General features: G+C 49.8%; 1 protein-coding gene across 14 annotated transcripts in view; it reads right to left on the bottom strand.

The window, feature by feature from the left end:
- Window positions 1-6913: 6913 nt before the first annotated feature.
- SMARCA4 (SWI/SNF related, matrix associated, actin dependent regulator of chromatin, subfamily a, member 4) overlaps window positions 6914-23349 on the bottom strand; it is a 101080-nt gene continuing 84644 nt past the window's right edge. For 4 of the 14 annotated variants that reach the window (XM_059696761.1, XM_059696762.1, XM_059696764.1 and 1 more), the window contains 5 exons: window positions 11743-11851; window positions 11325-11426; window positions 10467-10599; window positions 10126-10268; window positions 9303-9801 (listed from right to left, as the gene is read on the bottom strand). In XM_059696761.1, coding sequence (XP_059552744.1) covers window positions 9577-9801; window positions 10126-10268; window positions 10467-10599; window positions 11325-11426; window positions 11743-11851 — 712 coding nt within the window. In that variant the 3' untranslated portion in view covers window positions 9303-9576. Of the gene's footprint in view, window positions 7420-9301; window positions 9802-10125; window positions 10269-10466; window positions 10600-11324; window positions 11427-11742; window positions 11852-23349 lie in introns of those variants that run through there. The other 10 variants (XM_059696773.1, XM_059696771.1, XM_059696774.1 and 7 more) reach the window with 7 other exon arrangements.

The following is a 23349-nucleotide window of genomic DNA, read 5'->3' on the forward strand; positions in this document are numbered from 1 at the left end:
GTAAAAAATCAATAAAATATATTAAAAAAAAACTTTATTGTTGAAAGTATTACATATGTCCCCCCCTTTCCCCGCCAGTCCAATATTGTTGAACACTTTCATTCCCAATGAAAATAATACTCCTTCATATTTTTGTATCTTTAATGATTTCCTTAAGAGAAATTCCTAAGAAAAGGTTATAAATATTTTTTTTATTTTTAAATTGAATTTAGAGACAGGAAGGGAGAGTGCCTTGTTGTTCCACTCATTCATGCACTTACTGGTTGACCTTTGTTTGTACCCTGTGGATGAAACCCAAAACCCAAGAAGATACTCCAACCAACTGAGCTACCCAGCCAGGGTAGGTATAACATTTATTTATTTATTTATTTTAAAAATATAATTTCATTGATTTCAGGGAGGGAGAGGGAGAGAGCGATAGAAACATCAATGATGAGAGAATCATTGATTGGCTGCCTCCTCCATGCCCCCTACTGGGAATCAAGCCCACAACCCTGGGCATGTGACCTTGACCAGAATCGAACCCAAGACCCTTTAGTCTGCAGGCAGACGCTCTATCCACTGAGCCAAATCAGCCAGGGCAACATTTAAAAGTCATCCTGTCAGATTGCCTTTTAGAAAGTCACACCCAGATACAGTCGCTAATATGGGGGCCAGACTTCCATCACCTTGCCAACACTGCACGTTATTATTTAACAAATCATTACCAATTTGCTAAGCTGAATAATAATAATAATAATAATAATTTCATCATTTTAATTTGCATTTACTTGGTGGTTAATAGGATAAAATCTCTTTTTTCATATACTGGTATTTCTTCTTTTTTCTTAATCTTCACCCAAGGATATGTTTTTCATTTATTTATTTATTTTAGAGAGAGATCAATTTGAGAGAGAAACATGGATCAGTTACCTCCCACACATATCCCTACTGGGTATCAAACCCAAAACTTGGGTATGTGTCCTTGCTGGGAGCCGGTCCATCCTTGCTGCTTGAGACAGTCGCTGCAGGGAAGAACCATCTGCACAGCATATGTTTCAAGGGACCTGGCGTATATGGCATACTGTTCTTAATATGTTTGCTCACCTTGGCGCTATGTGTTTTAACCAAGGTCTCTGAGAAAGGTTGTTTCCCCAGGTAGGGATTTTCCCCTGAAGCTAGGGAGGGAATAAAACCCCTGAACTAGTGCCAGGCGGGTAGTTAATCACTTTAACTATGAACAATCATGCTTAAACTACATAATCTTTACTCCCTGGAATGGAGATAAGAAATGCCCTAACCTTTGGAATAAAGAGTGATAGGATTGGAATCAACTGGTATAAATACAGATGTAACAAGACAACAGGACACAGAACCTAGCAAGAGAACCTGGCTGAAGAACCTAGAGACAGAACCTGGAACCTGGATAGAACATGGCAAGAGAACCTGACTAGAACCTGGTGACTGAACCTGGCTGGAGAACCTGGACAGAACCTGGCTGGAGAACCTCAGCAAACAAGCTAACATTTTTCAGTTTCCATCAATTCATCTTTCCCATTCCCCTCCTGTTGGTTACTTATCAACAAGCCTTCATGGATGTCATGGGATATGCTTTGAAAACACACCTTTTTAGGATTCTTTTAGGGAGAGCACTACATGCTTTCTCCCCTAGATTGTCTACAAAGGCCAGGGGAAGGAAAGTGACTTTTTTAAGTTCATCAGTGACAACTTGTTTTTAAATTTATTGATTGGGAGAGATTTGTTGTTGCACTTACTTATGCGTTCATCGGTTGATTCTTGTATGTGCTCCAACCAGGGATCGAACCCACAACCTTGGTGCAACGGGATGACACTCTAACCAACTGCACCACCTGGCCAGGGCAGGAAAGTGACATTTGAGATGAGGCTCAGGGGAAGATTTGCATTATGGGAAGAGGGGCACGCACATGCAAATGCCTGGAAGTCTGCAGTGTAAAAGTTCCAGTGCGGCTGAAGCAGAGTGATTTGGCTGGAGAGATGCCAGGCTCAGTGATCAGGGCTCCACGTGCACTCAGGAATTATAATAGTTTAGAAGCCTCTGGCCACGTGGGAAAAACAGCTTGGCCAGGAATGAGGGTGGAAGCTGGGGAACCAGGGAGGAGCTGACCACACTGGTCAGAGTAGCGATGACCCGTGGTGGTGACTCAGATGGGGGCCAGGGATGGAGCAGCTGGATGGATTGAAGAATTAAAAGTAGAATGGCCCTAGCCGGTTTGGCTCAGTGGATAGAGCGTCGGCCTGCGGACTGAAGGGTCCCAGGTTAGATTCCGGTCGAGGGCATGTACCTTGGTTGCGGGCACATCCCCAATAGGGAGTGTGCAGGAGGCAGCTGATCGATGTTTCTCTCTCATCTGATATTGCTAACTCTCTATCCCTCTCCCTTTCTCTCCGTAAAAAATCAATAAAATATATTTAAAAAAAAAAGTAGAATGGGTTGAGAACAGACTGACAGCTGTCAGAGGGGAGGCTGGGTGTAAAAAGTGAAGTGATTAAGCAAAGAAAAAACAACCTCATAGACACAGACAACAGGATGGTGGTTACCAGAGGGAAAGGGGGTGGGGAGAGGTAGGAGAGGGCAAAGGGGGGATAAATTGTGATAGAAGGAGACTTGGTTTGGGTGGTGAACACACAATACAATATACAGATGATGTTTATAGAATTGTACACCTGAAACCTATGTAATTTTATTAACCAATGTCACTCCGATAAATTCAGTTAAAAAATTAGGGTCTAGCCTAGACCGGTTTGGCTCAGTGGATAGAGCATCGGCCTGCGGACTGAAAGGTCCCAGGTTCGATTCCAGTCAAGGGCATGTACCTGGGTTGCAGGCACATGCCCAGTGGGGGATGTGCAGGAGGCGGCTGATCGATGTTTCTCTCTCATCGATGTTTCTGACTCTCTATCTCTCTCCCTTCCTCTCTGTAAAAAATCAATAAAATATATTAAAAAAAAAATTAGGGTCTGTCTTGATGCGGGGAGTTGCAAGGTTCTAGAACTGCATGTGGGGTGGAAGATGTGTGGCACCGTGTCACATGTGCAGTCCCACGGTCTTCCTGACCGCCCCCTCCCAGTCCCGGCTGTGTCAGGACACTCGGTGGGTTCCTGTCTTGCCCCGACACCTGACATTCCAGCCTTAAGCCATTCCAAGGAAGTCCCGCCCGTGGCCTGCTGCTTCCCTGCCTCCCTGGACACAGAGAACTGCACCCCATTGCTCAACCTACCACCCTTTCCATGGGGCCATTCCACTCTGCCAGACCGAAGGCCTCTCCTCCTGACTCAGAGCAAGTCTCTGCTCCTGAGGACTTTGTGGCCCACAAGCCCGAGCTCAAATCTGTGTGGTCTTGGCAAGTGCCTCACCCTCTCTGGGCCCCGCTTGTATCACCTGTGAAAAGGCCACAAAGTCCCCCACCCCTCAGGGTTGGCGGGAGGACGGGGGAAGGCACTGGCTAGCAGGGCAGAGACGAGGGAAAGGCCATCCTGACAGAAGGGTGCTGAGAGCCAAGGCTGGTGGGGGTGGGAGGAGGCAGCAAGTGGCTGTCACCAGGAGCCACAGGAGTTGACTGATGGAGACCCCTGGTTCGTGGCCAGTGTCTACATGAGCTTGGTTCCAGGACCTCAGGCCAAGGTTGACGTGGAAGAGCCAGGCCAGGGGCCTGCAGCCCTGAACTCTCACCCCTACCAGAGTCCATGTGCTCCTGGGTCACCATGAATTTGGCTTTGCACATGAGGACACCCAAACCAACTGTCAATTCCCTTCATTTTTTTTTTCCAAAATAATTTTCCTTTCCATTGTCACAGAAAACATAAACATGCCTGAAGGAAGTGGAAACCTTCCTGAACATCTTGTTTTCTCATCTCCTAGTGGGCTGAGAGAGGCAGAGAGCTGCCCAAGGCCACACAGCCTGGAAGCAGCAGGGCCGGGATTCAAACTCCCAACCACCTGGCATGGGGGGAGGGCAAACACAGCTTGAGAAACACCTGTTGCAAGACTAGCCGTGCAAATGCTTGGACAAATGCTTCTGTTCTGTGCCTGTTTCCACATCTGAAAACGGGATAATCACCAAGTGAGTAGTGGGCTCACACCTCATTTCCTGGGTCTTCAGGCTTCGTAAGCCTTCCCAACCCCTGGCTCCCTCCTTTCTTAGCAACAGAACCACATCTTTAGGTGGACACAGCAGCAGCGGAAAGGCTGCGTTTCTCAGTCCTATGCAGCTAGGTGTGACCATTCGACTGCATCGTGGCCGACAGCACAGAAGAGTGAAGTGTCAGTTTCCAGAGGGTCTCTAAGGGCTGGGGTGGGGTGGTGCCTCCTTGTTGACAGCTGGGAATATGGAAGGGGAGGTGCATTCCTGCCCTCTGAGGCACCAACTCCACACTCTGACATGACAGATGCGAACTCGCGTCTAACTGAAGTCAGAATTATCAAACTATAGCATCATATGTTTCTCATTTTCCAGTTCTAAGTGTACTCTTTTTCCCCTCTCAAGGGACTAATACTTTAAATTGGTCTCATCCTGAATACCATGAAACCAAAGGTTTGGTGAGCTGATTTTCTGTAGAAATTAAAATAAATTCAAATGTATTAAAATAAAGACAAAGCTATTAAGGAAAAGGGGTGGGGGGAGAGGGACTTCCAAAATGATGGAGTGAGGATCTTGGCAAATCCCACCCCTGACAGCATCAACAATGAAACTATACAGAGTTGTCAGAAACAACCATATCAGGATTCTGGAGGTTTATCAAAGGCATTTGACAAATTAAGCATTTATTCAAGAAAACGGAAAGAGAGACAGAGCAGAGGAGATCGTATTTTTTGCCTGGGGTTGTCTCCCTCCCTTTCCCACCTGGGCCTCCCAGCCTCTTCCCACTGCCATGACAACCCTGCTGGAGGAGGCTGGCTTGATTTGGAGCTGAGCAGGAAAGCCTCAGGCCCTGGGGGACTGGAAGCAGCAGGGATCTGAGTAGAAGGACTGGGCAGGGCTGAGGCGGTCTCCTAACTCGCGTAAGTGGGGATTCTGGTTTCCACAGATTGATAAAGTCGGACAGGAAGTCCAGGGAATGAGACAGCCTCAGTTGGCCCCACACATCCGAGGGGCCGCATGCATGCTTGGGAGAGCTGGAGAGAGCCCTGTCAACCCACAAATCTATGCAGCTTGCTCACAGGGCAAAACTTCCTATGTCAACTTCTATGCAAGAGGGATGGGCAGGGAGCAAAGGTCTGACTTGCAAAATGCCTGAGCCCAGGCCACTGGCACAGGGCCTCACGGACTCCGGTGTTTGAGCACCACCTCTGAGCCATCACAAGCTGACCTCAAAACTAGGCTGACCTGGTGTAACTCTGAGAGGAAGCCAGATTAAAATTAAAGAATTAAAAACAAACAAACAAAAAAGAAAGCCCATGCCGAGGCCGGTTTGGCTCAGTGGATAGAGTGTCAGCCTGCGGACTGAAGGGTCCCGGGTTCGATTCCGGTCGGGGGCATGTACCTGGATTGCGGGCATATCCCCGGTGGGAGATGTGCAGGAGGCAGCTGATCGATGTTTCTCTCTCATCGATGTTTCTAACTCTCTATCTCTCTCCCTTCCTCTCTGTAAAATATCAATAAAATATATTAAAAAAAAAAAAAAAAGAAAGCCCTAACCGGTTTGGCTCAGTGGATGGAGCGTTGGCCTGCGGACTGAAGGGTCCCAGGTTTGATTCCGGTCAAGGGCATGTACCTTGGTTGCGGGCACACCCCCAGTAGGGGGTGTGCAGGAGGCAGCTGATCAATGTTTCTAACTCTCTATCCCTCTCCCTTCCTCTCTGTAAAAAATCAATAAAATATATTTTTTTAAAAAGAAAAAAGAACTGAGCAGCTATCAGCTGCTGCACACTGTTGGGGAGACATAAACTGTAGTTAGTTCAGCAACGACTAAGCAAACAATAAAACAAAACACAACAGCCCTGACCGGTTTGGCTCAGTGGATAGAGCGTCGGCCTGTGGACTGAAAGGTTCCAGGTTCGATTCCGGCCACGGGCATGTACGTTGGTTGTGGGCACATCCCCAGTAGGAGGTGTGCAAGAGGCAGCTGATCGATGTTTCTCTCTCGTTGATGTTTCTAACTCTCTATCCCTCTCTCTTCCTCTCTGTGAAAAATCAATAAAATATATACCCACAACACTCCTTGGAGGAATCAGAATTCAGAGTTGTGACAACCTATTTTTTAAATGTTGACTTTTAGCCCTGGCTGCGTAGCTCAGCTGGTTAGAGCGTTATCCTGATATGCCACGGTTTCAAGGTTCAATCCCCAGTCAGGGCACATACAAGAAAAATAAAAAAATCAATCAATAAAAAATAAAATAAAATGGCCATTTTTGAACAACAAATTCCAAGACATGCAAAGAAACAGGAAAGTGTGACCTACACTGAGGACAAGAGCAGCCCATAGAACCTTTCTCTGTGGGGTCCGGATGGTGGACTTGAAAGCTCTGACCGCTTTGTATGGCACCTGCCTGTTCATGTGACCATCTCCCTGATCCCACCTTGGCTGCAGGTAGGGCAGGGACCATGCTGCTTGCTTCCTGTGACAGGGCAGGCTTGAACAAGTGGTGGGAACGACAGTGGCAGGGCCAAGAGCCTGAGCTTGTCCTTAGATGGTGTGAGGTCGGCCTCAGTATCCACCGTGAGAGGCTACCCGGGAGCTGGTGCCACCGTGAGAGGCTACCCGGGAGCTGGTGCCACCGTGAGAGGCTACCCGGGAGCTGGTGCCACCGTGAGAGGCTACCCGGGAGCTGGTGCCACCGTGAGAGGCTCCCGGGAGCTGGTGCCAGGAGGACATGAGGCTCCACACAGGCCGCCAGGCTTCACTGCCAGTGTGCCAGGAGCAGGAACGAGTCCACCAGAAGAAGGCAAAGGGATGAGTTTTGCTGTTGGTTTAATTTATTACTGTTTGACATCCAGTGACACTGACATACCCCCGCCGGGCCTGCGGACCCCGGGCCCCAGCGAGCGTGACCTGTCCAATAAAATACAGTACAAGGAGTGGACGGCTACACACATGCATCCACGGCTTAAACGACAGTGACTCCAAACTGCGGCCGCAACAGTACTGCCAGGAAAGGAAAAGAAAAACAGGTGTCGTGTGTTCCCCGATTCATAATTCTTTGTCATTTTAAACAGTTAATGCCGTTAACAAACGCTACTGATGCCAGGACAGGACCAGACACAAACAGCCCTACATCTTCTCTGCCGTATAAATATGGAAGATTTTTGTGTATACAGTTATACCCCACGTCTGAAACTACATCTGCTGCTACCCGTTACTGCTAAGAGCTACACCGCCTCGGCTCGGGACGAGGGGCTTGGGGCCGAGACTCTGGAATGTCCGGATTCAGTCTTCCTCGCTGCCACTTCCTGAGCGGTCCTGGAGGGGGACAGGAGAAGAGAGCATGAGTCGTCTGCATCCTGGAGGGACCCCGAGACGGAAACACTGGCAGAGGCAAGGGAACTGCTTTTCCTGGGTGTGTGTGAGCAGCACAGGCCCTGTGAGGCTGGAGGTGGAGCGGTCTCTGGCCTCAGCCCCTTCTGCCACGCCATCTGTTGCCTGAGGACTGGCCCCCGTACCCATACTGACTCTTCCTTGGAATCTGGGAGTCTCACCAGGCCCTCCCTGCTTCATCCCACTGCTGTTTGCCCCGTTCCTGTGCCCCTGACCTTGCATTTCAAAACCACCGTGGCTGTTCCTAACCATGAAAGATCTTTGCTCTTCTGTTTAAACATTTTGAGCAGCTTGGCAAGAGCCATACAATGCCCTGCTGGGTCTGGACTGGGCAGGTGGGGCATTCTTATCGCCCAGACCTCCTCTCCTGAAGCATGGGCACCCCTCCTTGTGTTCAAGGCAGAACGACACCCTCATAAGGTCATGTACGTCTTCCGTCAGATTTATTGCAAGGTACTTAGTTTTGCTATTATTACTGCAAATGGCTATAGAAGAAGAGCAACACTGAAATGCGCCTACTGAGCTTGGCCAGGAGCCTGGCCCCATAATCCAGCCCACCTCTCTGCTTTGCAGAAGCGGAAACTGAGGCTCGGAAGTGAAGTGAACTAACTGCCCAGGCCCCACAGCAGGGAAGGGCCAGGTGTCTGGACTGGGACCAGGAGGCAAAGCTTGTTTAGACCAGCATGTGGGTCTGCTCCCGCACCCCAGATCCTCAAAACCGCCCTCTGTGGGCTTGACGAGCCTGCAGCTTCTCCCCAGTGTGTGGGGGCCACAGCCTGCAACAGGGGACATGCACCAGCCCCATTCATGGTTTTTGCTCCATATCCTTTTGTAACTGTGGAGCCAGGTATTTTTTAACGCACTAGCGTTGTTAGGAAATCCTCCCAGGCTGGCCAGAACAGAGTCCGAGCGGAGAGACCAGGCACATGGGGTAAGGACACTGTGACAGCTGTGGCTGGATGGCCAGGCACTGTCTGCTTGGGAAGGCTGAGGGGACAGGGACTGTACAGGGGCATCTCGAATCCCAGTGTCTCCTGCCCCTGAGCTCAAAAAAGACCTGGCCCCACTGGGCCATGGCAGGACAGCCCTGGGGTCCTGGCAGGCAGCTGTGCAGGCTCCTGCAGTGGGAACAGAACGGGATACCCACCCTGTCCCCAGATGCCCACTGGTGCAGAGGACTGGTTCTAGCGTCACATGGACTTGGGCTTGAGTTACATGTCATATAACGATGAGCCTCAGTTTCCCCATCTGTGGAGTGGGGATGTGAGAGCCTAACAGGTGTACCAGTTAATAATGCGGATCTTATAATCAGAAAACACGGTAATTTCAAGAGAAACATCAAAAGTGCTTTATTCAAAGTAATGTCCATCGCTAGCTACACATTTCCCCCATCTTTCAGGTAATTTGTGGATACCGACCCAATAGAACTTTTCTTGTTTTGAGGCAAACCATACAAAGACCCAATTTTCCACTTCTTTGTACATTTTGAAGTGCTGCTCAGAAAGTGCGTGTGCCCTTGATCAGAACAAGTGGTAATCTGAAGGAGCAAGGTCTGGTGAATACAGAGGGTGGGTTAATACTTCCCAGGCAAGATCCTTTAACGCGTGTTTAACTGGTTTTGAAGTGTGTGACGGTGCGTTATCATGAAGCAAAATTACTTTGCCGTGTCTTCTGGCCAGTTCTGGTCGTTTTACAATCAAAGCGTCATTCAAATTGACTATTTGTTGTTGGTAGGGATCAGTATTAACGGTTTCACCTGGTTTTAGAAGCTCACAATACACCACACCTTCCTGATCCCACCAAACGCAGAGCATTGTCTTCTTTCCGAAGTGATCTGGCTTTGCAGTTGATGTTGATGGTTGACCTGGATCAGCCCATGATTTTGTGCATTTGGGATTCTCAAAATAAATCCACTTTTCATCACCAGTCACAATTTGATGCAAAAATACTTTCTTTCATGCTGTTGAAGCAACATTTTACCGATGACTTTTCAGTTTTCCATTTGTCTTTTGTTCAGCTGATGTGGCACCCATTCTCCTTTCTTTGAAATCTTTCCCATTGCTTGTAACAATGGAAAATTGTTTATTGAGCAACATTTAATCTTTCTGCAAGTTGTTTTTGAGTTTGACACGCATCTTCATCCAATAATGCTTGTAATTGTTGATCTTCAAACTTTTTCAGTTGACCTGGACAGTCTTTGTCTTTCACATCAAAATCATCACTTTTAAAGCGTTCACAAACACCTTGAGATGGAGCATGTTCACCATAAGCTTCCCGAAGTATACGATAACTTTCAGCAGCACTTTTCTTCAAAATAAAGTAATGAATTAAAACTTCCCGCAAATAATTTTTTTTGCATGAAATTCAACATTTTTAAGTGTAAAAGTATATCTGATGATAACACCTTCAGCAAATTTGACATATGAAGTTTTGAAGCTTGATGTCAATACAACAAAATAGCACACATATCAAATCGCATATATATCAATATATGTGTGACTCCATCTATTGAAAAAAATCCGCATTATTAACCGATACACCTGGTAAGGGTCCAGGAGCTGGCATGGGGATGGACTTCCAATGACCCAACTGCCACTGGACCTCCCGCCTGTCCCAGGGCTTGGGGCTTACCTCTTCCTGCTCCTCCTCACTGTCATCGTCACTCACCACCGGCTTGGCCCGGGACCCACGGCTTGGCCGCCGCCGGCCCCCCTTCAGCCGATCCTGTGCCTTCTCCTTCCGGCCCAGCTTGATCTTCACTTTAACTGAGCGGGCTGGGGTGGGATCAAAAAGGGGGCAAAAACATGAGCTCAGGAGAGCACGGCACCTCCTGAGTTGGGGGCACCTGGGAGCTGGGCAGGCTGTGAATAGACGGGGCACGAGACCTCTGGTTCTCTCAGGTGGGCATGAACCCTGTGGTCCTGACTATCCCGGGAAGCCACAACCACCCACCCAGACACCCCAGGACTCACACTCTGACTCCGAGCCTTCCTCCTCGCCCTCCTCCTCCTCCTCGCTCTCCTCGCCTTCACTGTCATCCTCTTTCTCTATTTTCTGCCGCACGCTGGTGAAAACGGACTGCAGGACAATGGAGTCTTCGTAGATCTGGGCAGAAACATGCAGGTATTGAGAGGACTGGGGGCCAATGGAGGGGGAGCTCTGGCCAGATTGGCCCATGTGGGACAGAGGGACATCTCAACTGTCCTTTCCCAATCAGTGCCCAAGAGAACATCAGGATTATGAAATGGCTCCAGACAAAAGGTCAGGTGTGTTAGTTTAGAAACAGCTGAAGGTAGAAAAAGCAACACACAAAAATCTCCCCCAAAACAAAGAAACAGCTGAAGGATTCTCCCCCAGAATCACAGCGAGCACCTTTAAAGGCTCTGAGATCTGCAGTAACCAGAAATGCACATCCCTCATCTTCCCCAAATTTATGACTGTAAAACCTTTTCCAGGAGGCCCCTATCCCAAACACACTTGGCACAACTTTGCTACATTGAGACTGTGTGTTAATTTCATCATAGGAAAGGAAACATCCATAAGATTCCTTTCAAGAGGGTTCCCTAGTGAATTAAAAATAAAATTCCAAGATAAACAGGATTGTTCACAGGGCCACCTGGATGGATGGGACTGAGTCTCCTTTCTCTATTTTACTTGCCTTTATTTTCTGCCCTTTTTTTCAGTCATGAACACATACTGCTTTTGTAATTAGTCAAATATTCCCAGTTGCTGGGAATTACTTTTACACCAGTCACTTCAAAATGGAGCGAGGGCATGGCAGTTGGGGCCAGCTGTGAAGGCGGGAAGGCTGGGAAGGGACGCCGCCTCACCAGGGAGCCCTCCAGGTTGAAGGTCTGCGCGTTCTGGCACAGCAGCATGACGTCCTTCTCCAGGTCGCTGAGGCTGCGGTACTTGTGGTTGCGGATGCGCTCCTGCGGGAGACCAGAGAGCAGCCTGACGCAGGGCTCCACCTCGTGCCTGGGGACCCAGGGCTGGGAGTCCCTCTGCTTAGCAAGGTCACAGCCGAGTCTCGGGATCCTCTCTGCAGACTCAGAAGCTCAGACCCACTGAACACAAGAGCCACGTGATTGGGGCCTGAGGTCTGGGTAACCCGGCAGGAGTCCTGAACCCTGGTGGCCTGATGACACGTCCTTGGGACACGAGAACCCCGAGACAACGATCGGGTCTCTAGCCAGGGGGCCGAGGCCCTGGGTCAGTGGGAGAGCCCCCCGCCCACGCGGGGGTTACCTTAATCTTTTTGAAGTCCACGGGCTTGCGGATGAGCTCGTAGTACTCAGGCAGCTCCTTGCGGGAGGGCAGCTGGATGAACACCTCGCTGAGCTGACGTCCACTACTACTGTAAGGGAGCAGAACGGACATTACTCACAGGCCCTGCCAACTGGGGGAACCCCACCCCCCTTCATGGTTTGATGACAGAGAGGGTGAGAAAGTCAAAGCCGGCTTAGGAGTTATTTCCTGTACCTGTGCTGTCTTGAGAGCTCTGGAACACTCCTGAGTGGCAACCATGCATGGAGAGGCCAGGGATGTATTTCAATCCAGGCCCTGAGCTCACCCAACTTCCCCGACCCCCTCAGCCCTCGTGCCACACCAAGCCAGCCTCGGCACTGGACAGATCACGATTATGCACGAGGCAAGTATCAGTCTGCTCGGTGCTGGGAGCACTGAGCACCAGCATTTGCAGAGAGGTGACTGTTTGCAAACACGTTGTGTCTCTTGCAGGCAGCACTTAGGAGCAGTGACCTTCAGAGAAGCTGGCAAAAACCCAGGAAGAAAGATTCCCCCCAGCAAGATGTTAACGAAAGATAAAAGCTGTTTTCTAGCCCTTTCCTCGGCTTCCTTGTTCCCCACAGGGAGCTGAGGAAAGATGTGGCATGTGTACCCATGAGAGATGACCGGGCCTCCTGCACCCACCTGGGTCTCACTCGTGGAGAAACCTGTGCAGCAGGCCAGCAGGTTGCGCCACACCTGAGCCTGGCTCTGTACTAGGGACAGCAGCTCAGATGAGGCATCATCCCGGGGAGGGAGTGAACAGGGGCTGGATTCAGGCCTGAAGGACCAGGGGAGACGACAATGCCCCCCCCCACCCCGTGTCAGTCCCCCTGCTGTTCAGCCAGCCTGCAGATGGCGGTTCTGCCTCCAGGAACCTAACGTGCCCCAGGGGTTCCGTCCTGCTGGGGCTCCCAACAGGCAGCAGGGCCCAGGGCCATCCGGGGAGTTGGTGACCTGGTGACCACCTTGCTCTGCAAGCCTCTCTCCCCACCAGGCGCCCACATTCCAGCTGTGCTTTTATCCAGGTCCTGTCAGAACATCTGACCCCCTCTGCTGCCCCACGCGGGCTTTTCAGTCACAACAGAGACCGTGGATTCGGGCCCAGAGCCGCCCGTGGGCTGAGCCCCTGTGGCTCAACTGCTTTCCTTTTCTCTTCAACAGAATTCTCAAAGGACAGAGCAGGCTGCCCACTCCATCCCAACGCTTGCCCCTCTCCTGTTTTTGTTTACGATTCTGGAAGACAGTAGTGACAACACAGCTGCCCTTCGGGTTTGTTGCTGGATGCCCCAGTTTCCTAATGGCCTTCGGGAGCTGCCTGGCCAGCACCACCTCCCCGAGGCTGTTCCCGGGGGGATCCCTGGAAGCCTTTGTTCATCTGGGGTTTCTGTGCATCAGGAGGGCCCTGGCCTGGAAGACGGCTGGAACCCGGGCCCTGCACCTTACTTGCCCTGGACAACTGCCATCACTTGCTGTGGGCCAGACACACTTTAACACGGGTTCTCATCACACTGTTACTTCAACTGTAGTGACGAAGGAACTAAGGCAAAAGTTCAGCCTGCCTGGCAGGACACAGCCCACCTCGGGCCTTGCCTTCCTCCCAGTGTTACGTGAGGCCACCAGTCAGTGGCCGCCTCCCGCTTTCTTTCCTGCCCTGTGCAGGGTCCAGGTGTCACACCAGGTGTGAGGGAGGGCACACCCCCTCCAGGCTGCCCTTCCCAGCCAGGGAGCTCCTCCCTGACACAGGCTTCCTTTCTCTCATGAACAGGCGGTTGGGTGGTTTGGCAACAAGCAACTGCAATTCATTTATGTCAACTCCAAAACTGAGAACAGGTAACAAAACACGCAAAGAGCCCTCCTTTCTCACGGCAGTGTCATCCCACACTTTGGCACGACGTTGGGGAGCATTGCATTTTACACTCTGACCCAGGACTCTCACCCACACGCGTAAAATAACAAGTTCTGTGGGGCATTAGTCTCCCTTACAAAGTGCAACGGACTCCGGTTTCTACTCTATCTCACTGAGAAAGGCCAGGGGGGACCCACAAAATTCACTTCACAGCTCACTAATGGGCACAGACTTCCAGCTTGAAAAGCCCTGCGTGCAGTGCCAGGGCCAGTGGAGCCTGGCCACACCCCTGTCACCCGTGAAATCCATGCAGGTAGCCGGCCTCAGGGGTGTGTGTGGCCCCCCAGAGGTGGGACTCTAGTGCTGCAATAGAGCAGAAAGTTTCATAGCAAAACCCCCTCTCCTCTGCACCCTAAGAAATTGTTTAAGAGCAAAGAAACAGGGCCTCCTCTTATAAACCTTTGGGGGAATTGAGTCTTTGCGGAATAAAGGCCCACCTGCCACCAGCCCTTCTCAGCTGTAATGAGCTCTGAGTGCAGATAGCCTTGACCTGGGTGTACACAGGACCACAGGGTCTTTTAAAACTGTCCTCTCTCAGACAGCCAAGGCTTCTTGGAAAGCCACTGATTTAAGATTTTAATTGCTCAGAAGACCCTTAGAGAGTCAGTCCACTAAACCCCAAGCCATTGGCTTGAGATCAAGAGACATCCAGATTGGCTCACCAAACCCCACATCTCTCTTAAAAAAAAAAAATTGTTAATTTCAGAGACGGGAGGAGGAGAGTGATAAAACATCAATGATGAGATGCCTCCTGCACACTCCACACTGGGGATAGAGCCCACAACTTGGGCATGTGCCCTGACCAGGAATTGAACCAGTGACCACCTGGCTCATAGTCGATGTTCAACCATTGAGCCATACCGGCCGGGCCCTCCTCATCTCTTTATCAGAGGTGGACACCCCACAGCTCTCCACCTCCTGTAAATAAATCCCAAAGTCCTTCTGACAGCCGCACAGTCCTCCAGGATGGACTACCCATGGCCTCTGATGTCGCGTCCATCTCTACCTCCTCACACCCACGTCAGGGCCATCACTGCTCTCCTAAGAAACCCAGGATCCTGCCCTCACCGCAGCATAAATGTCACCTTCTCCTGAGAGTGCTCTGACCTCTGTCCACCTTGCCCTCAGGCCTCTTAATAAAAAAGGAGGCGTGAGCTGTAAGACAAAGGTACACATCTTCAGCACTTGGCTCCCTGAGGTGCCCAAGGCTCCTGGGAGCCTCCCTGACCTTTGACACTGACTGAGCTTGGCTTTTTCTTGAACTTGATGTTACAGGATCACACAGGGTGAGCCCCCAGGCCTGGCAGTGCCCCTCACCGTCATCCATGAGATTTATCCATTGGCGCGTGTAGCAGTTCACTGTTTAGTAACTGCTTTGTGCTCCAGAGCGGCACACCCATGGTCCACTTGTCCATCTGCTGTTGCGGGGCACCAGGCTGTGTCTGCTTTGGGATATTATATAAAACAAGTGGCTGTGGACACTCCTGTCTGACTTTTTGGCTCGCATCTCTTGGGAATTTACCTGGGGGCAGAAGTGCTGGGTCACGGGGCAGAGGACATCCAGCTTCGGTGGCTACTGAGCCCGTGTCCACTCCTCCAGCAGCAGGTGAGCGTCCTGGTTCTGTGCAGCTGCATTTGTTCCTGTCGCTCTTCCTCGATGTGGGTGGTCTACGTCCTGCTGTGCATTATCGCTTTGTGGTTTTAATTCACATTTCCACCTTTTCACAGGTGCACTGGGGTCTGACAGCCTGTCAGGCACACCTGTTCATGTCTTTGCTTCCCCTGGGAGTGCTCTGTTGGACATATTTATTGCAAACTCCTTCTCCAATCTATGGTGTGTCTTCTTACTCCCTGGATGGTCTTTTGGTGAATAGATACTAGTGTTAATCAAAGTCTAATTTATTAGTATTTCCTCTTATAACTGGTGTTCTCCTACCCTGTTAGAGAAATCTTTGCCTACTCCCAGGTCACAAAGATATTGCATTTTCTTCTTGGATATTTTCGCCTATTTACATGATTGGATATAAGGCCAGTTGCCCTGGTTAGTTTCTGTCCATAGAAGTTACCATTCATCCCACCACACCCAGAACACGAACCAAGAGGGCAGAGACCTTGCCTGTTTTATTCACTATTCTGTCTGTGGCCCCTGAAACAAAGCCTAGTATGCAGCAGGTCCTCAATAAACATTTGACAAATGGAGGAAGAGAGAGCGCAGGGTGAAAGTCTCAGGGTCACAGGGCAGGGCTTGAACCTGGGTCTCACGAAGGTCACCTCTAACCAGGGTGCCGCACCACCCCCAACCCCGTGCGGTCATTTATATACCATCCTGCTACAGAAAAGACTCTGGAAGCAACTACCAGGAGTCCCACTGCAGAGTACACCGCAACGGCCTCCTACTTGCGAGACTTGCTCTGAAAAAGCTGCTGCAGACAGAGTTGTTCGGAACTCCATCCCCAGCCCTGCCCCATGTCTGGCAGTCCTGGCAGAGGTGGGATGGAAATGAAGGAGTCTGGAAGAACCATGACGCTGTCAGGATCAGCCTCCCATGGCCCTAATGCCTCTAGCTCAGGTTGTCACCGGTTTGGCAACAGCAACCATGGCTGTTGCTGACAATCCATATGATGATGAGAAAAATGATGATGTTATTCTACCTCTAGATGTCAACTCCCAGAGCAGGGACTTCCCTCAACCTCGTCACTGCCCAGTCCCCATCACTACGACAGGGACATGATACGCAGGAGGTGCTCAGAGAGACCAAAGCCTTGTCTAATTTTACAAGCCCTTCTCCTTGGAGCTTGAATAGCCTTGGTGGGACCCTTATTATTTAACCTGCACAGTGTTTGCCTCTCTGTGGAAAAGTGCTCTCCCCTACACTAACTTGGGGTTCTGGTGGGGCTGACTATCATCAAGCAGGACCAGAGCACCAGCCAGCCAATCAGAGTCCTTTTCTGGGATTTTCTACCACCAGCTGGGGAAGCAGCAGTCACCTGTGGTAGCCATGGTTCAGCCATGAGAACCGTGGGAGGAGAGAGGTGACTGACGACTCTAGAGCCCAAGAACTAGTCTTCACTAACTCCTCCATGGCCTCCAGGCCAAAAAAATCCCGACTCTGCCTTAAGGCTTAGACATGCAGAAGCCAAAAGTCTGAACTGACACATCCCTTTGAGTATATTATTTGGTTTATCCTTAAAATAAAATTATAACTCCTGGAAGAGGAACAAAGAATCAGAAGAGAATATCAGAGCCCTGAAAATACAGAACCATGGACTTTCAGTATCTAAGGGATCATCTATCAGTACCCTTCGCTAAACAGATGGAAAAAACCAGAGAGGCTATGAAAGAAGGCTACAGACACACACAGAAAATTGGTGGCAGGCAGGACTTGAGAAGAAGTCCCCTAGGCTAAGTCAGAGACTCTACCTCCTATATCATACCCCACTCTAAATCAAGGGTCAGCAACCCTTTTCCGTTAACAGTCACTGTAAATATTTTAGGCTTCGTGGGCCATACCATATCTGTCACAATTACTCAATTGGCCATTGTTGCACAAAAGCAGCCACAGACTTTACAGGCGAATGGGCTCTGTGTTCCAATAAAACTTTATTTATAAACAATGAAATCTGAATTTCACATCATGAGATAGGAGTCTTTTAATTTTCTCAAAATCATCTAAAAAACACCACCATTCTTAATCCACAAGCTATCCATACACAGGTCGCAGGCCAGATTTTTTTTTTTAACCTTCACCCAAGGATATTTTTTCCAAAGGTTTTTAGAGAGGGGGATGGGGGGACATCAATGTGAGAAGGACACACTGATTGGTTACTACTGCATGCACCCATACGGGGCAGGGATTGAAACCTGCAGCCCAAGTATGTGCCCTTGACCAGGAATAGAACCACTGAATCAAACTGGCCAGGGCAGATTTTTTTGTCTTTGCTGCTGATTTGCAGATTTGGTTTGCTGACCCCTGGTGTGAAACCACAAAGAATGTAACAGCAATGGTACCAGACTGCTTAGTGTCCTTACTTCCACATCCTCTGACAGGGCAGACATAAAAAAGTGATCACAGCACTATCCCTTGCGCTCCCACGGTCTCAGGCAGGCACAAGGAATCGAATGAAGATGGTGCTCAAGATAGAAGTGGTTCCAGTCTGCCTGGAAGGACTCCCTCAGCCCTGCTCCCCTTCCTAGAGTCCAGTTCAGACAATGTTCCTATGCCATCTCTCAATGACACCTTCTAGACCATTTTCTATTTTGAGACTCAACCAGTGAACTGAGCCAAGAAAGGTCCTGGATATGAGCAACTCAGTATTTTCAAACCTGATTTAGCAAAGTATTTATGTGAAACAAATCTCAGAAGGTACTCGATAAACAAAGTTTGAAAATGAAATGATGAAACACATTAAAACGGAGTTAGTTGTACTAGTATAGAATTATTTCCTAGTCTTAATTTTTGGACACATTACCAAGTCAAGGATATCTTAAGGATTAGAAAAGTAAGAAGTCTGGGGCAGATGCACTTATTTACAAATATTTACTAAGAGCCTCTACCAGTTGAGCATCCATCCACCCTTAAAAGATCTATTTTGGTGTTAAATTTACAGCTTTGAGGTATGGAAAAAATTCTGACTAAGCATGAGTGAGAGGGAAATGATATTCACCAGTGAGAATGGTATGTAGGCTGCCCGGCATTCCGCACTCTTCCACTGCAGAGAGAGGGTGGGGGCATTGTTGCAGGGTCCGAATGCCGAGGGCTACACGGGCTGTAGGTTCCGATGGTGATTGTCTAGCGAGCTGATAGGTTCAAATGAGCCAACAACACATCTGGGGGTGCATGTCTCAACCTAGTTCAAATATAAATTCCAAATCTCATTTTTTAAAAATCCTGACTCCCCGTCCAAGTAACCCAAACTGGGAAACCACTTAGTTTGAAACCCGAATTTTGGAGGCAAGATCTGAGCTTTGGGAGAGAAAGACAGAAGGCCCGGGTCACAGAGCAAGCAGCAGAAGCTGGATCATAATCCAGAGGTGCTCCTAGGTGTGGCAGGTGGGCCTGTGGGGCGAGTGTCACAGAGATCTGGTCTCAATGTGCGTCTCTCTGCCTATTTCCAAGTCCGCGGCACAAAAATTGAAGCCCCTCTGTAGGGTTACAGAGACCCCCAATGAGATAACATGGGCCGGGCACGCAACTCATGCTGGGCCCTTTCTCAAGCAGGCTGCATTGTGCTGTGGCAGGCGCTCAGAAGGCATTGGCTGTGGGTGACCGGGACAAAGAACAGAGTGCCCGTGACAGGTTCATGGCACTGCAGAGAGCATTTCTCAGAGGCCTGCGGAGGTGGTCATGTGAGTGCAGGGAGGCCCAAGGCCACTTTCTGCAGAGCTAGGGGACTATGGCCTTAAGAATTGTGCTTGAGCCCTAGCCGGTTTGGCTCAGTGGATAGAGCGTCGGCCTGTGGACTGAAAGGTCCCAGGTTCGATTCCGGTCAAGGGCATGTACCTTGGTTGCGGGCACATCCCCAGTAGGGGGTGTGCAGGAGGCACCTGATCGATGTTTCTCTCTCATCGATGTTTCTAACTCTCTATCACTCTCCCTTCCTCTCTATAAAAAATCAATAAAATATATTAAAAAAAAAAAGAATTGTGCTTGATTTTCTGAATTAATCCATGTCAGCAGCTTCGAGTGCTGAGCAGGTAGGTCTATGGTAGAGAGGGCCTCATCTCCTGCTGGAGTGCCACAGACTGCAGGATCCCCACACTGGGAACCGAGGGCACTGGGCTCCTCTGGTCTATGCAGAGAATGGGTGGGGGGTGTCTGGGGTCAGCAGCCGGGGAAACTTCCGCTGCAGTACAGGGCTGACGGACCACTTCCACACCAACCTAGAGACCTCACACCCACTCTTTCTTCCTTCCCTCCAGCTAATTTTTCACCTTGGTTAACATATTTTTAACTAGTTTCACCTCAGAAGCTCAACATTTCTCAATTCATCGTTTTATCCAACTGTCCCTTGGCTTAATTTTAAATTTTACCCTCTTTAGTGATTTCTCACTTACTCGACCGCATCTTCGGACCATTTTTCCCATCCTTTCCCCCATTCATTTCATACCTCCTGTGTTACCTGTTTAGTATCTCCTATTGTCATGAACACCCCTTTTCTGTTTTCCTTGCATACAGAAGTAGCACAAGCTTGACAAAATGCACTGAGCACTTTAGACAGTTCTCACCTGGACAGGACTCCATGGAGGCAGAAGGGTGGGGGAATCAAAGTTCAACCTGTTCACCCAAATCTACTTATTTCCAGAGTCCAGGTATCTGTCCCTGTCCTGTTTGAGGCTTTATGTAATTCTAGTTTTCAGCCCCCTCTAAACCTGTTTTGTTTTGCGTGATAAACATTCCAATAAACAAGGCAGGTGGAGCTTATTCCAGCGAATTCTATGGCAGGCTCAGAGCCACAGCACTGCTCCACGGGCACCTGGCTCATCCTCCTGTGGCTCTGAGCCCCACTGGGCCCTCAGCCCAGCCTGCACCCACTCTCAGGCTGGCCCGGGGCTTGATGATGGGATCAGCACTTTTCTAAGACATCTCATTTCGGTGCCTCTCAGGTGAAACTCCCGGCGGGGTGCCGAGCAGATAGCGCTGACCCCAGACCTGGGCCTGCAGGCAGAGCCGCCTCCTCCTCTGGAGACATCCATTCTGGGCTGGGGCCTTCTCAGGGCTAGAGAACCCTGAGGCCTCCCTGCCCCCTCAGCGTACAGCTCCCACCTTCTGCCCTCTCCCCTCCAGGGGCCGGTCCTGAGGATCTTGGAGCCACCTGTAGTGACCTCTCCTAAGAATGCTTCAACCTGACAACCTGCCCTGGGCTTAAGTTGTTCCAGTTTTTCTTGTAAATCAAGGCATAACCTTTCAACTCTGAAGAGTCACCTTCTTTTTGATTCTAACAATGGAGGTGCAGGGGCAAAGGGAAAGGCCTGCAGGCCCTGGGCAGTGCCCATTAGGTCCAGGCCTGGGCTGACGGGGGTCTGGCTGGGCCCTTCCTCACTCAGTGGTCTCTGAGTTGCAGGCCCGGCCCATGTTATCTCATTGGGGGTCTCCATTACCCCACACAGGGGCTTCAATTTTTGTGCCGCGGACTTGGAAATAGGCAGAGACACGCACATTGAGACCAGATCTCTGTGACACTCGCCCCACAGCCCTACAGCTACTGCGGCCTGGGGGCACACAAAAGGTTGTAGGGGCCCTCTGGGGCCTGCCTGCCGAGGCAGCACCTCAGCAAATGCACTTCTCCGGAAACTTTCCCAAGGCCCCCGGGGTATCTGCACCCCTGCTAACTGGCTTCTGCAGGATCAAGAAACGAAGACACCAACTGGCAGCACTCACAGCCCCACGACTAAGAACCAACCTGACCCAGGAGCCTGACTTACTTGTATGTTTAAGTTTGAAGTGCAAACTCTTAGTTCCAATTTCGATTTTGGCTGTTGACCAGTGGATTCTTTGATGCCATTTGAGATTTCTAATCATCACGAAGGCACCTGTGACGCCCGGCACTCTGACTTGACCCTGTGGGGGCCCCTCAGCTTCCTCTGGTCGGGGAAACCTGTGCACTCAGCCTCCAGGCTGCACATGCTGTCTCCTCTACCTGTGACAATCCTTCCCTCTCCCCTGGGGGGCTCCTGCTGTCCTCAGGCTCTGCTAATGAAGCATTTCTACCTGAGGCCACCAGGGCCCTGGGGCCATCTGTGCCAGCACAGGTCAAAGGCACAGTACTATACTCTCCAGGGGCCCTACTGCTCACAGTGTATTTTCACCACAACCCATCTGAGGCCGCTGTGGCTGTGAAGGCCAGACACCCACACAACTCCAGGAAGTGCCACTCACAGGGCGCATGGGGTCTTGGGAGGGAGGGGCAAGGCAGCCCTGAATCTGACACATGTGAAGGAAGCTAAGCTTACAAGACAGGCCATTACCTTCATATGGACAAGAATGTAAATACAAAGAGAGTATTATACAAGATTGCACTGGTATTTAAATATAACTGGGGCATCTTGAAACAGTGAAAAGCAACATTTGGAGTGATGCCAGCTGACAGGACATCCCTGCTCAGACATGCAGCAGAGGCAGAGCTGAGCCGCTTCAGGCGAGTCACCGCAACAAGGGGCATCCCTGGCCCCCACCTGTGGTCCCTCTGGTCAGTAACAGCAGCACCACATCCTCCTGCTCCACAAGGCAGGCTCCTGACTCTGATTGCAAAAGCTGACATCGTCCTGATATCATTCTTTGGGGTCTAGGAAAAACCCAGTTGTAATCATTCTCTCCTCAGGCTCTAGATTGAACTCAAGTATAGAATTTAGCTAATTATAGGGTTCTAGAGAGCAATGAAAAAAAAAAATCCAAAAGTTTCATTTTCTCTTTTGGAAAGGAGCAATTGAGACAAGAAAGTGCGAGTTAGGCAATCTCCAATTTTATTGCACCCCAGTTCTTTGGTGTGGCACAGTAACTAGTCCTTTGGAATCTTCCCAGTGTGTGACATGTAGTTGCAAAAAAATTTATCCCAGAGAGGGGTCTGGCCTTCGCCCTTGGCTCCAGGGAGACCATCTCTCAACCCCCCTGGAGTGTCCTGCCTGGTGGGCACATTGGGCCCAGATAGTCTGAGAATGTGATTTAGGGCAGGGGCACTGGTCATACGGTATCGGCTTGACCTACAGAGGGCTGGAGATGTCTGCCACATGGGCAGTCAGTCGTGTCAGTGTGACTAAATTCCAATAAAAACCCCAGACACTGAGGATTCCCAGCTGGCAATGCTGTGCCTGTTGTTTCATGATGTTGCCAGTGCTGTCTGGGACTCCATGGGGCGAGGAAGCTCAAGGCATGGAGCTCTTCTGGATGCTGCTCCATGTACCTCTTCCTTTAGCTGGTTTTAATCTGGATGTTTTTGCTGTAATTAATAAACTATAATCACGAGTATAACACCTTTCAGAGAGCTGAGATTTTTCTAGAGAGTCCTCAAGCCTGAGGGTGGTCTTGGGGACCCCTGAACTCTGCAGAGGTGTCAGAAGTGAGGGTGGTCTATGGATTGTCACTTAACCCCTCAACAGGGTGAACCACGTTGTTGTTTTCCCCATGGTTTCAATTCAGTTTAAGAAATATTATCATCAGAAATATTATCCATTAAGTAGGTAAACTTTGTACCCAAATGTCTTTGAAAGTATCTGCCAAATGAGGTAACTTTTCAACCAGGAAAACCGCCTGTTTTCCTGAGTTTATGTGCACACTTGATCTCTTCCTGTATGACCACCAGCAAACCAGCAAGTGGACGGCTGTGCTCCAAATTTGAACCAAATGCTTCCCAAGGCCAGGGCATGGTGGCCTCCTTTAATGGTCACATTTGCAGTCTCCCTTGTAACTCCTTTATAGTTCTTTCTTGTCTAACGGAGAACTCCAAGTTCTGTGACACTATGCATACCAGGGGGATGTGAGATTAAATGTAAACCATCATACCCTCTGATAAGGTGTCCTGCCACGTGGGTCTGACATCAGCTGGGAGCATCAAACTGGATCTCAGAATCCCTACCAGGATCTCAGCATTCTGCAACAGAACAGTCTTTACAAGGGGTCACTGAACCCTAAAAGCTAGTTTTCATTTATTGGCTGATTTCTCATC

Source organism: Myotis daubentonii, chromosome 5, assembly GCF_963259705.1.
Source record: "Myotis daubentonii chromosome 5, mMyoDau2.1, whole genome shotgun sequence".
In the NCBI taxonomy this organism is placed as follows: Eukaryota; Metazoa; Chordata; class Mammalia; order Chiroptera; family Vespertilionidae; genus Myotis; species Myotis daubentonii.